Source organism: Anomaloglossus baeobatrachus, chromosome 1 (genome assembly GCF_048569485.1).
Source record: "Anomaloglossus baeobatrachus isolate aAnoBae1 chromosome 1, aAnoBae1.hap1, whole genome shotgun sequence".
NCBI lineage: Eukaryota > Metazoa > Chordata > Amphibia > Anura > Aromobatidae > Anomaloglossus > Anomaloglossus baeobatrachus.
The window spans coordinates 349,799,580-349,816,098 of record NC_134353.1 but is presented as its reverse complement, the minus strand read 5'-3'; the positions used below and the strand labels follow the sequence as shown (position 1 = coordinate 349,816,098).

At 42.7% G+C, this 16,519-nt stretch overlaps 1 protein-coding gene across 1 annotated transcript in view; it reads left to right on the top strand.

Moving 5' to 3' along the window:
• The window catches only part of CFAP299 (cilia and flagella associated protein 299), a 916,670-nt gene that overhangs the window by 783,725 nt on the left and 116,426 nt on the right, over positions 1-16,519 (top strand). The window contains exon 4 of the mRNA XM_075337783.1: positions 11,930-12,072. Coding sequence (XP_075193898.1) covers positions 11,930-12,072 — 143 coding nt within the window. The remainder of the gene's footprint in view (positions 1-11,929; positions 12,073-16,519) is intronic.

Genomic DNA, 16,519 nt, shown 5'->3' with positions numbered 1-16,519 from the left:
TTCAGTTGAGAGCTTGTTTCTGTGATGAGTGGTTTAGTGTAGTTTTTCTCTCAGTGTGATTCGTGTCTGTAAAAATGGATGTTACTCCACGGAAGAGGTCTAGAATTATTACTCTTAATAAACATACAAGTCTGACTGTAAGAGAAATTGCTTCCACTGTTGGTATTGGAAAATCTACTGTTTCAAGAATAATTCGCACACAGAATGAAACTGGATCATTTTCTCCAACATGAAAACGGAAATGTGGAAGAAAAAGGAAAACGACACCAAGAACTGATAAAACACTTATCAGAAATAGTGCTAATATAATTTTTCTGGGTAACCTATAAAGGTATCACTCCTAATATACTTTTGTCATTCTTGGGACATAGTATTTCAATCAGAAATAGTAAAATTAATGCAAGAAAAACAAGTAAAGATCTCCAAAGAGACTTGTTCGCTGCAGGTGTTGATATTAGCGATTCGACTGTACAGCGCAGGCTTCTGGAAGTTGGTCGGAGGGCAACAAAGCCAGTAAAGAAACAACTTTTGACATCTCCAATGAAGGCAAAACGACTCGCATGAGCAAAAAAAATATAAATCTTGGACAACTAGCCAGTGGAAAAAGGTAATTTTCAATGTTGTTAGAAGAAGCAAAAATGAATCATTATGAGCTGATCATAATCAACAAGCTGTAAAACACTCTCAAAAACAGATATTTTGGGGCTTTTTTACAGCTGATGGTACAGGGAGCTTATTTCCTGTTGATGGTATTATTAATTCATCCAAATACATAGACATTTTAAAACATTTTATTGTGCCATTCATTCGTAAATTTGAAGGGACATTCCAACAAGATTTGGCTCCATGACACAATTCCAAGTGTGTGAAGAAATTCCTGGAAGAAAATAAAGTAAAAGTGCTGGACTGGCCTGGCAATTCACCAGACTTAAATCCTATAGACAATTTGTGCAGCATTGTGAAGAAGAGACATCTTGGCAAAATGGACTGTACTACCAAAGAACGCATGATAAACAGTGCCATACAAGTGTGGTATCATGATGAAGAATTGAAGAATTTATGCAACAACTTGGTAGAATCAATGCCAAAATGCATTGAAAATCTCATATCTGCAAAAGGAGGACATATTTCTTATAAAAATTGGTATGTCACGTTGCATTATAACATTTTATTATTAAATATTAAAAAATGTGGGGTTTTTTTTGCTTTGTCCCAATTAATTTTCACAGCACTGTAATTTTTAATCAGTATTTGATGTTTTCTGCTAATTAGATTTCGTTGCACAGGGGCCAGACTGTCCAATGGGTCTCCTCCTCCTTGTCTGCGATGTCTCAGCCTCTCTGCCTGCCTCTCCTTCAGAGAGGAAGCTGACAGGACCGATTGTATGCAGTAGTCCAAAAGTCATTATTAGTATTTACTTTTTAGTAAATGGATTCATTGGTGCTGTACATGTCAAAACATGCAAAATATAATTATAAATTACAGTGAACAGACAGATTAGCCTAAAAGTTTCCTTCTCTTTACACCAGATTTGCACTCCCCACAAGGAGAAATGTTACCCTATAAACACCTAGTATCAGTAAAATGCTGCTCACACTGACATTTTAGGCTAAGTTCACATTTCCGTTGTTTTGTATCAGTCACATGCGTCGCTTGACGCATGTGACTGATGCGCTGTACAACGCTGTACAATGGATGACAAAGTACAGAATTCTTTGTCGGACTCCATTGTGTGTGGGGGCGGAGCGCGAGGGGGCAGAGTTCGGGGGGAGTGGAGCCGAGAGGGGCCGTGGCACTGAGGACGTCAGTGCCGCAGGGACTGCAGGACAGGTGAGTGTGTGAGTTGTGTGTGTGTGAGTGTGTGTATACATGCTGAATGTGGGAGGGGGCGGAGCCGAGCGGGGGGGCGGGGCCAGGCGCTGAGGATGTCAGTGGCAGTCCTGCGGTCTGCATGGTTGGGACAGGTGAGTATATGTGTGAGTGAGTGTTGTGAGTGTGTGTGTGTGTATGTGTGCACATGCGGAGTGCGGGAGGGGGTGGAGCCGAGCGGAGGGTGGAGCCGAGCGGGGCCAGATGAGGGTGTCAGTGGCAGTGCTGGTCTGCATGGCTGGGGAAGGTGAGTGAGTGAGTGTGTGTGTGTGTGTGTGTGTGTGTGTACACACATGTGCGGAGTGTGGGAGGGGGCGGGGCCGAGTGGGGAAGTGTCGGCCTCCCTGCACACGTAACCAGACTAAATATTGGGTAACAGCAAAGCACCCGATGTTTACCTTGGTTACCCGATATTTACCTTGGTTACGGGCGTACACCGCTTAGCGCTGGCTCCTTGCACCGTAACCAGGGTAAATATCGGGTAACCAACCAAAGCTGGTCACGTGTGCAGGGAGCCAGAGAGCATGCACAGCGAAATCTGACGGATCGCGCTGCTCAAAAAACATTACAGGCTGCGTTCCTCCCGCCTGGCGGTCAGTCGTTCCACGACTGATCAGTCGGGCGGAGGGTGCAACGCAGCATCATCAGTCAAAATCCACTGCTCATACAAGTCTATGGGAACAACGGAATCCGCTAAACGGATTCTGTTGTTTACCAGAGCAGCGGATTGTGACTGATACATTTTAGCGGAAATGTGAACTTAGCCTTACATACAGTCATATGAAAAAGTTTGGGCACCCCTATTAATGTTAACCTTTTTTCTTTATAACAATTTGGGTTTTTGCAACAGCTATTTCAGTTTCATATATCTAATAACTGATGGACTGAGTAATATTTCTGGATTGAAATGAGGTTTATTGTACTAACAGAAAATGTGCAATCCGCATTTAAACAAAATTTGACCGGTGCAAAAGTATGGGCACCTCAACATAAAAGTGACATTAATATTTTGTAGATCCTCCTTTTGCAAAAATAACAGCCTCTAGTCACTTCCTGTAGCTTTTAATGAGTTCCTGGATCCTGGATGAAGGTATATTTGACCATTCCTGTTTACAAAACAATTTCAATTCAGTTAAGTTTGATGGTCGCTGAGCATGGACAGCACGCTTTAAATTATCCCACAGATTTTCAATGATATTCAGGTCTGGGGACTGGGATGACCATTCCAGAACATTGTAATTGTTCCTCTGCATGAATGCCTGAGTAGATTTGGAGCGGTGTTTTGGATCATTGTCTTGCTGAAATATCCATCCCCTGCGTAACTTCAACTTCGTCACTAATTCTTGCACATTATTGTCAAGAATCTGCTGATACTGAGTTGAATCCATGCGACCCTCAACTTTAACAAGATTCCCGGTGCCGGCATTGGCCACACAGCCCCAAAGCATGATGGAACCTCCACCAAATTTTACTGTGGGTAGCAAGTGCTTTTCTTGGAATGCCGTGTTTTTTTGCCTCCATGCATAACGCCTTTTTGTATGACCAAACAACTCAATCTTTGTTTCATCAGTCCACAGGAGCTTCTTCCAAAATGTAACTGGCTTGTTCAAATGTGCTTTTGCATACCTCATGTGACTCTGTTTGTGGCGTGCTTGCAGAAACTGCTTCTTTTGCATCACTCTCTCATACAGCTTCTCCTTGTGCAAAGTGCGCTGTATTGTTGACTGATGCACATTGACACCATCTGCAGCAAGATGAAGCTGCAGGTCTTTGGAGGTGGTCTGTGGATTGTCCTTGACTGTTCTCACCATTCTTCTTCTCTGCCTTCCTGATATTTTTCTTGGCCTGCCACTTCTGGGCTTAACAAGAACTGTACCTGTGTTCTTCCATTTACTTACTATGTTCCTCACAGTGGAAACTGACAGTTTAAATCTCTGAGACAACTTTTTGTATCCTTCCCCTGAACAACTATGTTGAATAATCTTTGTTTTCAGATTATTTGAGAGTTGTTTTGAGGAGCCCATGATGCCACTCTTCATAGGAGATTCAAATAGGAGAACAGCTTGCAAGTGGCCACCTTAAATACCTTTTCTCATGATTGGATACACCTGCCTATGAAGTTCAAAGCTAAATGAGGTTACAAAGCCAATTTAGTGCTTTAGTAAGTCAGTAAAAAGTAGTTAGGAGTGTTCAAATCAAGAAATTGATAAGGGTGCCCATACTTTTGCACCGATCAAATTTTGTTTAAATGCGGATTGCACATTTTCTGTTAGTACAATAAACCTCATTTCAATCCAGAAATATTACTGAGTCCATCAGTTATTAGATATATGAAACTGAAAAAGCAAAAACCCAAATTGTTATAAAGAAAAAAGGTTAACATTAATAGGGGTGCCAAAACTTTTTCATATGACTGTATGTCTTACTATTCATTTACTGCTATTCCAAAAATCTTTTCAATCAATATTTTTTTGTGCCATACGTTGGATTTATTCCATGTTACTTTTGTGGGAAGAATAGTAAAGTATACTTTGCTATTCTGTACAATAAATTGTTTGTCTGTCAGATTTTAAATACTAGTTTCACATATTCTGTAAGGCCCTATGCACACGTTGGGTACTTGGCGAGTTTTTTACCTCAGTATTTGTAAGTTAAAAGCAGGAGGGGGTAAAAAATACAGAAGTTTTGCCCATGTTTCAATGATAGTTTTCCTCTGATTGTTCCAATCCTGGTTTTGGCTTATACATACTGAGGTAAAATACTTACCAAATGCTCAACGTGTGAACCTAGCCTCAAGTATTCGGAGTTGGTACAGGTTTCTATTTCTTACTTCTAAGGGCGGCTTTGCACACTACGACATCGCAGGTGCGATGTCGGTGGGGTCAAATTGAAAGTGACGCACATCCGGCATCGCATGCGACATCGTAGTGTGTAAAGCCTAGATAATACGATTAACGAGCGCAAAATCGGCGTAATCATATCATCGGTGCAGCGTCGGTGTAATCCATAATTACGCTGACGCGATGGTCCGATGTTGTTCCTCGTTCCTGCGGCAGCACACATCGCTGTGTGTGAAGCCGCAGGAGCGAGGAACATCTCCTACCGGCGTCACCGCGGCTTCCATAGGATATGCGGAAGGAAGGAGGTGGGCGGGATATTTACATCCTGCTCATCTCCGACACCCTCCGCCGCTATTGGCCGCCTGCCGTGTGACGTCGCTATGAAGCCGCACGACCCGCCCCCTTAGGAAGGAGGCGGGTCACCGGCCAGAGCGACAGTCGCAGGGCGGGTGAGTGCGTGTGAACCTGGCGTAGCGATAATTTTCGCTACGCCAGCTATCACACGATATCGTACCTGCGACGGGGGCGGGGACTATCGCGTGCGACATCGCAGCATCGGATTCCTTCTCACAGTGTGTCCATGTATCACATTAAAAACATTGATTTCAATTAGCCCATTATAATGTGTTGTTATGTCTTCTTATAGGGCAACTGGTTTGTAAGCAGTCAACGGGACAGTCCCTGATCTCTTAGACCACAAGCACACATTGAGTATTTGGTGAGATTTTTACCTCAGTATTTGTAAATAGTGAGGGGCGAACTTGAATTGTAAAGTTCGGAGTCTACACCGAACACATAGTGTTCGTGCACACGGTCCCAAAAACGAGTTTTCCTGGGAAGCTTGTGTTACAGTTCGAGTCCTGTTCGCATCTAAGGGCTGTAAAAAAAGCATATTAGTAAAAAACATTATGACTATACTTACCGGTCCCGCGGCGCGTCCTGCAGACCTGCTCAGCTGCTGTCTCCCAGCCGCTTCTGCTTCCGGGTCTGATTATTAACTTCCGGTGGTATTCACTGCACAGCTCGTCACTCCGTAGTTTTCGGCTTTCATCAGCGTGTTCACGGTGACGTGAGGGTTCACCTGAGTCCATGAGCCATGGACTTGATTGATCTTTGACTGTCACTGTGCGAGTCTTGCATCAGTATCACCCGCCACGGTGCATACTTTCCTTACAGGAAAGGTCGGCTGCGTGTATTTCCATGCAGCTGAGGCGCTACTGTCAGGAGAGTGTGCGTCGTGCAGGATGATACCGATGCGAGACTCGCATGAGTCGTACACAAGCCTCAGCTGTGCACTCAGGTGAAGTCTCTGACAGCTCTCAGCTGAGTCTGTGTGAGCAGACCTGTGTTTGTCTTCTCGCATGTATGTAGCTGAGCTGAAGATGCTCGCCCACTTTTGGACTACTTCAGACAGGTTTTTTTAGGGTAATAAAGATGGCGTCCTAAATGTCTTCTGTTTTATTTCTAATAAAATATTTTTTTCTCTGTGTTGTTACTTTATTTTACTGTTAAAATAACAACCAATCACAAACGCTGTCACAGAGTGGGCATCTGTGATTGGATGCTGGAGTAACCTGAAACCAGCCCATACAGTCTAGCATCTAGAATATATGGGCAACTTCCAGGTTAATCCAACAGCCAATCACAGATGCCCATTCTGCGTGACAGCGTATAAGATTAGCTATTGGTTCCCTCACACATATAGTAGTGTAAAAATAAATAAATTTAAAAAATAATGTAGCGCTCCACGGTATTTTTGATTCTCAGCGCAGATAAAATTGATGGCTATGGGCTGCCACCCCCACCTGCCTGGCTTTACCTTGACTGGAAATCAAAATATAGGTAAGGGCATTAATTTTTTTTTTAATTATTTAAAAAAATCATTTAAAAAAAATGCGTGGGCTCCCACTGTATTTTGATCGCTAGTCAGGTAAAACCAGGCAGCTGGGGGCTGGGATTCTCTGCAGCCCGCATCCACCCCTGGAAATGGCACATTTTTTCTTAGCGCCATTTCCAGGCGCTTTACCAGGCTTGCCCAGCGGCCCTGATGGGTGTAGTATGCTGGGTAATAAAGAGGCTACTACTAACTTTGTATTCTCAGCTAGTACTAAGCCCAAAATTCATGGTGTCATGCCAAATTAGACATGGCCACTATGAATTTCTAGTAAACAGTAAAAAGAAAAACACAACACACAGAAAATTTTTTTTATTAGAAATAAAACAGAAAAACATTTAGAGACTCTATGTTTATTATAAAAAAAAATATTTGTCTGACGTAGTCCACAGGTAGAGCAATATCTGCTTCATCATTCTGTACAGACAAACATCTATACAGAGCGAGGAGCAGACTAACAGTGACAAAGTTCAATCCATGGCTAAGTCATGGACTCGGATGAACCCTGATGTGACCACGAACACGGCCAAAAACAGCCGAAGACTGCCAAGTGATGAGCAGTGCAGTGAATACCCCCGAAAGTTAATGATCGGACCAGGAAGCAGAAGCGGCCAGGAGACAGCGGCTGAGCGGGTCTGCAGGATGTATTGCGGGAGCGGTAAGTATAATGACAATGTTTATTATTAGCTATATTCTTTATTTTACAGCCCCCCCGCACCATCCCATAACTGTATATTCCAAGTTCAGGGTTCGGATGCAAGTTTTGCATTAGCAGAACCCGAACTCGAACTTTACAAAAGGCTCAGGCAAGTCTCACGAACACGAACATCGGGGCGTTCACCCATCACTATTTGTAAGCCAAAACCAGGAGCGGAACAATCAGAGGTAAAGTATGATAGAAACATGTCACCACTTTGGTGTTATTCACCCACTCCTGGTTTTGACTTACAAATACTGAGGTAAAGCCTCCCCCCATACTCAATGTGTGCACATGGTCTAAAGCTGGGTTCATACATAGCGACAGCGACAATGATGTTGCTGTTACGTCACCATTTTCTGTGACGCAACAGCGACCTTGTAAGTCGCTGTTATGATCGCTGCTTAGCTGTCAAACACAGCAAGTGCAGCAGCGATCATAATGACACGCGTCGCTGTGGAAGCGATGCTGCGCTTGGTAACTAAGGTAAATATCGGGTAACCAACCAAAGTGCTAAACCTTTGCTTATTTCCCGATGTGTACTCTGGCTGTGTGCAGGTAGCAGGGAGCCGGCAGCACTGGCAGCATGAGAGCGGCGGACGCTGTAACTAAAGTAAATATCGGGTAAACAAGGAAAGGGCTTCCCTTGGTTACCCGATGTTTACCATGCTTACAGCTTACCGCAGGCTGCCAGAAGCCGTCTCCCTGCTCCCTGCTCGCTTCAGTTCGTTGCTCTCTCGCTGTCACACACAGCGATGTGTGCTTCACAGCGGGAAAGCGACAAGCAAAAAATGAAGCAGGACATTCAGCAACGAGCGGCGACCTCACAGGTCGTTGCTGGATGTCACACACAGCGACAGTGACGGGACGTCGCTGCTACGTCACAGAAAATGGTGACGTAGCAGCGACGTCGTTGCCGCCGTCGCTATGTGTGACACCACCTTAAGGCTACGTTCTCACGTTGAACTTTTGGTGAGTTTTTTATGTCGCAGAATTTCTGTACAATTTCTGTGCTTATTATGCAAATTAGGTTACTTGGGCTTTTCAATTGTGTTTTTGTGTGTTTTTCAATATACAGTTTTTACGCTGTTTTTGTCTCTTTTTGGTCAGTCATGCTTTAAATAAAACTGCTTTGTTTTTGATACTTCTGACATTTGGCTTTAGCAAAACCTTATTGATATACTCAGGCCCGGATTACACATGTTTTTGATGCATTTCCACATCGGAAACGCACTGAAACTGTATATGCATTTCTTATCTGCAAATTTTTTACACATAATGCAAGTCTATGGGGAAAATCTGCACAGAAAACTCAGAGCAAGAGAAATTGACATGTTGCGGATTTGAAACATCCACCACAGGTCAGTTTGCACTGCGTAAAAAATAAGTTCAGTGGGTTTCCACTTTGCTGGAACTGTAAAGCGGGCTTTACACGCTACAATATCATTAATGATTTATCGTCGGGGTCACGTCGTTTGTGACGCACATCCGCCGTCATTAACGATATCGCAGGGGGTGACAGTTATGTGCGATCTAAAATGATCGCAAAAGTGGCCAAAATCGTTTGCCGCGGAGAAGTTGTGTGTGACACCGCAGGAGTGACGAACAGCTCCTTACCTGCCTCCACCGCCAATGCGGAAGGAAGGAGGTGGGCGGGATGTTTATGTCCCAATCATCTCCGCCCCTCCGCTTCTATTGGACGGCTGCCGTGTGACGTCGCTGTGATGCCGCATGACCCGCCCCCTTAGAAAGGAGGCGGATCGCCGGCCAGAGCGACATCGCATGGCAGGTAAATCCATGTGACGGGGTAAGCAAGGTTGTGTATGACGGGCAGCAATTTGCCCGTGTCGCACAACCGACGGGGGCGGGTACGATCGCTTGCGATCTCGCTAGCGACATCGCAGCGTGTGAAACCCGCTTAAAACCCTGTATTGTTTGCTCCTCTAAAATATACAGCGTCAAAACTCACCAAAAGCTCATTCTGGGAACGTATCCTAAGACGAAATTTCTATGTCCTTGCTCAACGTACATGATCTATCCGTTCTTTTTCATAAGATAGATTTCTTTTTTATTCACTCATGTATTTGGCATTTCAGCTCTTCAAACTGTGAGCCATGAACATTCACAGAGTATAAACAAGTTAGAAAGGTTACTCTCCACAATAAGTGATTAATCAATACACATCACAAAAACATAGAAGATACTGTATGTATACAGCGCAATAGCATCAATCTCCTCATGTGCCCTTATATATAGTAATAAGTCATTTATAATCTGTACCAGTTCTAATGTATGGTTCATATAAGGGTATGTGCACACAATGTCTCTTCCAAGCTGTGAAACCTGCCAAGAGCATGATATTTCAGGTTCAGGAAATGCTGGCGTTTTTTCCTGGACATTTTTTTTGTCGTTTGTTGAGTACTTTTTTGTGTTTAGCCCCCAGCGGATTCTTTGAGCCTTTTTCCAGGGTTTTTGAACCCAAATTTTAAACCCTTCACAATCTTCAACTTCCCAACCTTGGACGTTCCAGGACATCCTGGCAATCATGCGGTCACAGGAGTTGTGCACACATGTTCTCCACTGGGGACTTGGTTTATCTGACAGCCAAGCCCCGGCTCTCACAGCCAAGTCCCTGGCTGCTTAACCTCCTAAATGCTGCTATCAATATCAATCACAGCATTTATGGGATTGGGAGATGGATTGTGCCCCCACTCCCCTCTGGTTGGTGCCCCTGCAGTGTGATCGCGAGGGCCTGATCATTTCCATGATGACTCAAGGTCACCATGACAACCTCCAGGTACCTAAACTATGGGAAGCTTTGGGGATCATGCCAGGAGCCTGATCCCTGATGCTTCAGTCACTGTCAGACTGACAGTATAATGTATTGCAATGATCATGCAATGCATTACATTACACCAGTGATCAGGGGAATTAACCCTTTCACGACCGGCCGATTTTTCGCTTTCCGTTTTTTTTTTTCGCCATTCTTTTTCTGAGAGACGTAACTTTTTTATTTTTCAGTCAATATGGTCATGTGAGGGCTCATTTTTTGCGGAACGAGCTGTACTTTTAAATGAAACCATCAGTTTTACCATATTGTGTACTAGAAAATGGCAAAAAAATTCCAAATGCTGAAAAATTGCAAAAAAAGTGCGATAGCACTATGGTTTTTGAGATATTTTATTCACTGTGTTCACTATATGGTAAAACTGATGTGTGGGTGTGATGCCTCAGGTCAGTGCGAGTTCGTAGACACCAAACATGTATAGGTTTACTTTTATATAAGGGGTTAAAAAAAAATCGGAAGTTTGTCCGAAAAAAGTGGCGCACGTTTTACGCCATATTCCGTGACCCGTAGCGTTCTCATTTTTCGGGATCTTAGGCTCAATGACGGCTTATTTTTTGCGTCTCGAGCTGACGTTTTTAACGGTACCATTTTTGCGCAGATGCTACGTTTTGATCGCCTCTTATTGCATTTTGCGCAAAAGTTGTGGCGACAAAAAAACGTCGTTTTGGCGTTTGGAATTTTTTTGCCGCTACGCCGTTTACTGATCAGATTAATTGATTTTATATTTTGATAGATCGGGCGTTTCTGAACGCGGCGATACCAAATGTGTGTATATTTTTTATTTTTTTAACCCTTTAATTTTCAATGGGGCGAATGGGGGGTGATTTGAACTTTTAGGTTTTTTTGTTTTTTTTTAATTTTTTAAAACTTATTTTTTTACTTTTTTTTTTTATTTTACTAGTCCCCCTAGGGGGCTATTGCGATCAGCATTCCGATCGCTCTGCAGTATCTGCTGATCACAGCTGGAAGGCTGTAAACAGCAGATACGCTGTCTTTCTCTTTTGCTGTGCCCCGGGCACAGCGAAAGTGAAACCAATTCATGTGTAGTACAGGAGTCATCACATGACCCTGTACTACCATGACAACTATCGGGAGTCACGTGATCGCGTCACGTGACTTCCGGTTTCGGCGGTAAGTAAAAACTTTACCGCGATTGCGCTTATAATGGCGCTGTCATGTATTGACAGCGCCATATAAGGGGTTAATCGGCACGAGCAGATAACGATTCTGCTCGTGCCTAGCAGGCACACATCTCAGCTGTGAAAATCAGCTGAGATGTGTGCCGATCGCGGCATGCTGCCGCCGGAGGACCGCGGGCAGTAAGATTATGTCATTTAGGACGTAATTTTACGGCCCGCGGTCGTTAAGGGGTTAAAAGTAATTTCTCATACAGGGACTAAGTAAAAAAGTAAAAAAAAAAAATTGTAAAAAAAAATCAGGAATTGAAAAACAAAAAAAAATATTTCAAGAAATATGAATTTAGTTGATTTTATATGTTTGTATTGCTTGTATTGTTTTCTTGTATTTTTGTCTATAAACTTTAAACTATTTAACATTATGGGTGTTCACAATTCTTTTTCCTTACAGTTTTTTTCTTTACCTATTCAGCATTCTTTATTTATAACTCCTCATTACATAGCCTTGCTGTGCCCACTTACTTTCAATCTTCCTAGATGATGTAATTTACTGCATGTCTTGTAGATTTTCTACATTCTCAAAATGCAGCATAATTTCTGACTTAGACTTTTTTACATAGATATTTTTTGTATTTTCTTAATTAGTCTATAATCTTCATACGAGATAAAAATTCACATGGACAAGAGTTGTCTGGATATATTGATTACTCCCACCGGCTGAAGACAGAAGACTTTGAAGTGTATTTTAGTGGCAAGAAAAAGCTCCTTCCACGACCCACTGACTTAAGGTACTTATTATACCAATTGTGTGGAAATATTAGCTAGATTTACAGTAGATAAAATACATGAGTATTCTGAAGAATAAAAGTATTGTAGAGGATCATCCTGAATGGGTCATGTAAGATGTGATCAGAAAACATTGGTCATCACCACTCCAGTGGGTTTTTTTTCAGCGTTCGAAAGGCGCTTTAAACCTAAAACACCTGCTACTGTATTATACTCCCCCTCCAGCATTTTTCATCCTTTTTTGACATTACTCCTGTCCAAAAAGGCTTGAAGCAGGCCATTAGAGATGAGCGAGTAAATTCAAGTAGAATTGAATTTCACAAGAATTTTCCAAAAATATGTTGATTATTCTACATTCAGCATAGCCATTTTTTGAACTGTAAAGGGCCTCCAAAAAGTAAAAAAAAAAATAGTTATACTCACCTTACCGCTAACATCTCTGACCTCTCCACTCATGACCATCCCCTGTCCTGTCCTTATTGCATATACTGATCCCTGACGCTTCCACTAAGGGCGGCTTTGCACGTTGCGACATAGCATGTGCGATGTCGGTGGGGTCAAATCGACAGTGACGCACATCCGGCATCACTTTCGACATCGTACTGTGTAAATGCTAGATGATACGATGAACGAGCGCAAAAACGCCGTTATCGTATCATCGTTGCATTCACCGACATTTCCATAATGCCGGTGCCGCGACAGGTACGATGTTGTTCCTCGTTCCAGCGGCAGCACACATCACTGTGTGTGAAGCCGCAGGAGCGAGGAACATCTCCGTACCTGCCGCCGGCGGCTATACGGAAGGAAGGAGGTGGGCAGGATGTTTACATCCTGCTCATCTCCGCCCCTCTGCCGCTATTGGCCGCCTGTCGTGTGACATCGCTATGACGCCGCACGACCCGCCCCCTTAGGAAGGAGGCGGGTCGCCGGCCAGAGCGACGGTTGAAGGGCAGGTAAGTGCGTGTGAAGCTGGCGTAGCGATGTCGCAACGTGCAAAGCCCGCCTAAAACTTCCCAGACCAATCAAGACTTCCAGCTCTGATGAGGCCCGGGGTGGCTGTGCATATGCGTCTGACGTCATGACATTGTGACCTTTCTGTGCGCTTGTGCAGAGCCTTCCCAGACCACCTCACTAGAGTTGGAAGTCTTGGCACAGTAGGATAGGATTTCAGCGACAGCGGTAGGGATCAGAGTATCTGACAAGGACTTAATGTATATTTATTATTCTCAGACCCCCGAGCATAATAACGACATTACATTTGCAAATAATAACTTCTCTGAGAATCAAATTTTCCAGGAAAAAAACACACAAATAGGCAAATTTGTATTTTACCTGATCTGCTGATCTCTATAGGCTATAGACAATTTCTAGCATTTGAACAAAAGATATCTATCCAACGTCCCCACCATGAAGCTGCACATTGTCATGGGAGTTCTTTGACTTATTAGGGTTCTCCCCTTTCAGAAAAATTTTATAGGCTGCATTAAAAAAGAAACCAAGTAATACTTACCTTCCTCAGGTACACTGCAAGCCCTCTGCTGTTTCCCAAGTCTCTGTTGTTTGGCAGCAGCGTTAACATCATGTAGGCAGTGCTGCAACAATTAAGTGAGGTCAACAATACTGACATGCAGATGGCATAAGCAATTTAGAGTGGCTGAGCTCACTGATTAGCAGCAGGGATGTTGATGCGACATTAGTACTATAGACAAGCAGAGGATACTGAAGAAAGTTCTGGACCTGGAGAAGATAAGAAATACTCGATTTATTTTTATAGCTACTGCAGCATATGGAAGAAAGTGTTCTCAAAGGGGAGAACCCGTTTAAAGTGGGTTACATAAATAAAGTTGTGACTGTATAAATATACTTCTATGATCTTTGGTTCCACCAAATATTGACAGCATACATTGGCAGAAAATGATGAGGCCTCTTGTGACCTGACGCAAATCTATGCAAGCCCATTGCAGACAGAGATGTGACAAATTTATTACCAGGCCTTCATAAATTTCTTCCATTATACTCTTAAGGACTTTTGATTAAGGACTCATTCAGACGACCATTCCTGCTACTTTTAGGCTGGGGAGGGTCCAATAACTGTGGACCTCCCAAGTCTGAGAATACCAGACCAGAGCTGACCACTTTACCATGGCTAGTGATTTAATTTGAGGGGATCCCACATTTTTTGTTTTAAATTATTTATTTAATTTAAAATAACAGCGTGAGGTGCCTTCTGTCTTGGATTACCAGCCAAGGTGAAGCTGCCATCTGTGGTCTGCAAGCTGCAGCCATCTGGTTTACCCTAGCTGGCTACAAAAAACAGGGGGACCTTCAAAACATTTTTTTTAATTATTTATTTGCTTTTTTGGCTAAGTACAAGGCTAAACTCCCTTTAGTGCCACATGAAAGGCACTAAAAGGTGCAAGATTACAATTGCAGGGGAGTGAGACATTAAATATGTCATTCTCATCTATTATCTATCTATCTATCTATCCATCTATCCCTCTATCTATCTATCCCTCTATCTATCTATCTATCTACAGTGCCTTGCGAAAGTATTCGGGCCCCCTTGAATTTTTCAACCTTTCCCCACATTTCAGGCTTCAAACATAAAGATAAAAATTTTAATGTTATGGTGAAGAATCAACAAGTGGGACACAATTGTGAAGTTGAACAAAATTTATTAATTATTTTAAACTTTTTTAAAAAATAAATAACTGAAAAGTGGATTGTGCAATATTATTCGTCTGCTTTAAGTTAATACTTTGTAGAGCCACCTTTTGCTGGGATTACAGCTGCAAGTCACTTGGGGTATGTCTCTATCAGTTTTGCACATTGACAGACTGACATTCTTGCCCATTCTTTCTTTGCAAACAGCTCGAGCTGAGTGAGGTTGGATGGAGAGCGTTTGTGAACAGTACTTTTCAGCTCTTTCCATAGATTCTCGATTGGATTCAGGTCTGGACTTTGACTTGGCCATTCTAACACCTGGATACGTTTATTTGTGAACCATTCCATTGTAGATTTTGCTTTATGTTTGGGATCATTGTCTTGTTGGAAGACAAATATCCATCCCAGTCTCAGGTTTTTTGCAGACTCCAACAGGTTTTCTTCAAAAAAAGTCCTTTATTTGGCTCCATCTATCTTCCCATCAATTTTAACCATATTCCCTGTCATTGCTGAAGAAAAGCAGGCCCAAACTATGATGCTGCCACCACCATGTTTGACAGTGGGGATGGTGTGTTCAGGATGATGAGCTGTGTTGCTGTTACGCCAAACATATTGTTTGGCATTGTGCCCAAAAAGTTCGATTTTGGTTTCATCTGACCAGAGCACCTTCTTCCACATGTTTGGTGTGTCTCCCAGGTGGCTTGTGGCAAACTTTAAGCAACACTTTTTATGGATATCTTTGAGAAATGACTTTCTTTTTGCCACTTTTCCATAAAGGCCAGATTTGTGCAGTGTAAGGCTGATTGTTGTACTATGAACAGACTCTCCCACCTCATGTGTAGATCTCTGCAGTTCATCCAGTATGATCATGGGCCTCTTGGCTGCATCTATGATTAGCCTTCTCCTTGTTTGAGATGAAATTTTTGAGGGATGGCTGGGTCTTGGTAGATTTGCAGTGGTATGATACTCCTTCCATTTCAATATGATCGCTTGCACAGTGCTTCTTGGGATGTTTAAAGTTGTGGAAATCTTTTTGTAACCAAATCCAGCTTTAAACTTCTCCACAACAGTATCACGGACCTGCCTGTTGTGTTCCTTGGTCTTCATGATGCTCTCTGTGCTTTAAACAGAACACTGAGACTATCACAGAGCAGGTGCATTCATACGGAGGCATGGACCATATACGGAACGGAATGGAGACGGATATCACACAGATATCACACGGATGCATCTGTGGAAAAACCGCAAAAACGGGACGTCGTGTGAATGTAGCCTAAAACTGGCATATTAAACCTCAGTTTTAATAAATGTCCCCCTATATGCCAATCCTTAAAATAGCTCTATTGTTGGGTATTATTATTCTGTATGTATTTGGGAAATTGCACTTTACCATCAGTAATATTTTCTTGTCGCGTTGTCAGCCGTTACTTATTATTTCATAAATTCATATTTCTGTGAGTATATGTAACTTTAGCCATCACAGATGTTATATCTCTGCAATGTTAATGTACTCAGATGAATAGATGAATCCATATTACAGCAAATGAAATCCTTTGTAGTTATTGAACCCCTTACTTATTTGCATTGCCAAGATATGCAGTGACCAGAGGCTTTAGCCAAAGTTAAGGTGGTCTTTAATTGTGGTTGTGGTTTTAAAGGATTTAAATACAGTATTGGCTGCGCTCGCTGAACCTCAGCTATGCAACCCACAGTATTTTCAGCTATCTTGAGCTGTTTTATTATGGACAAGAGATTTTAACTAGATTTAGATCACATTCCAGATTC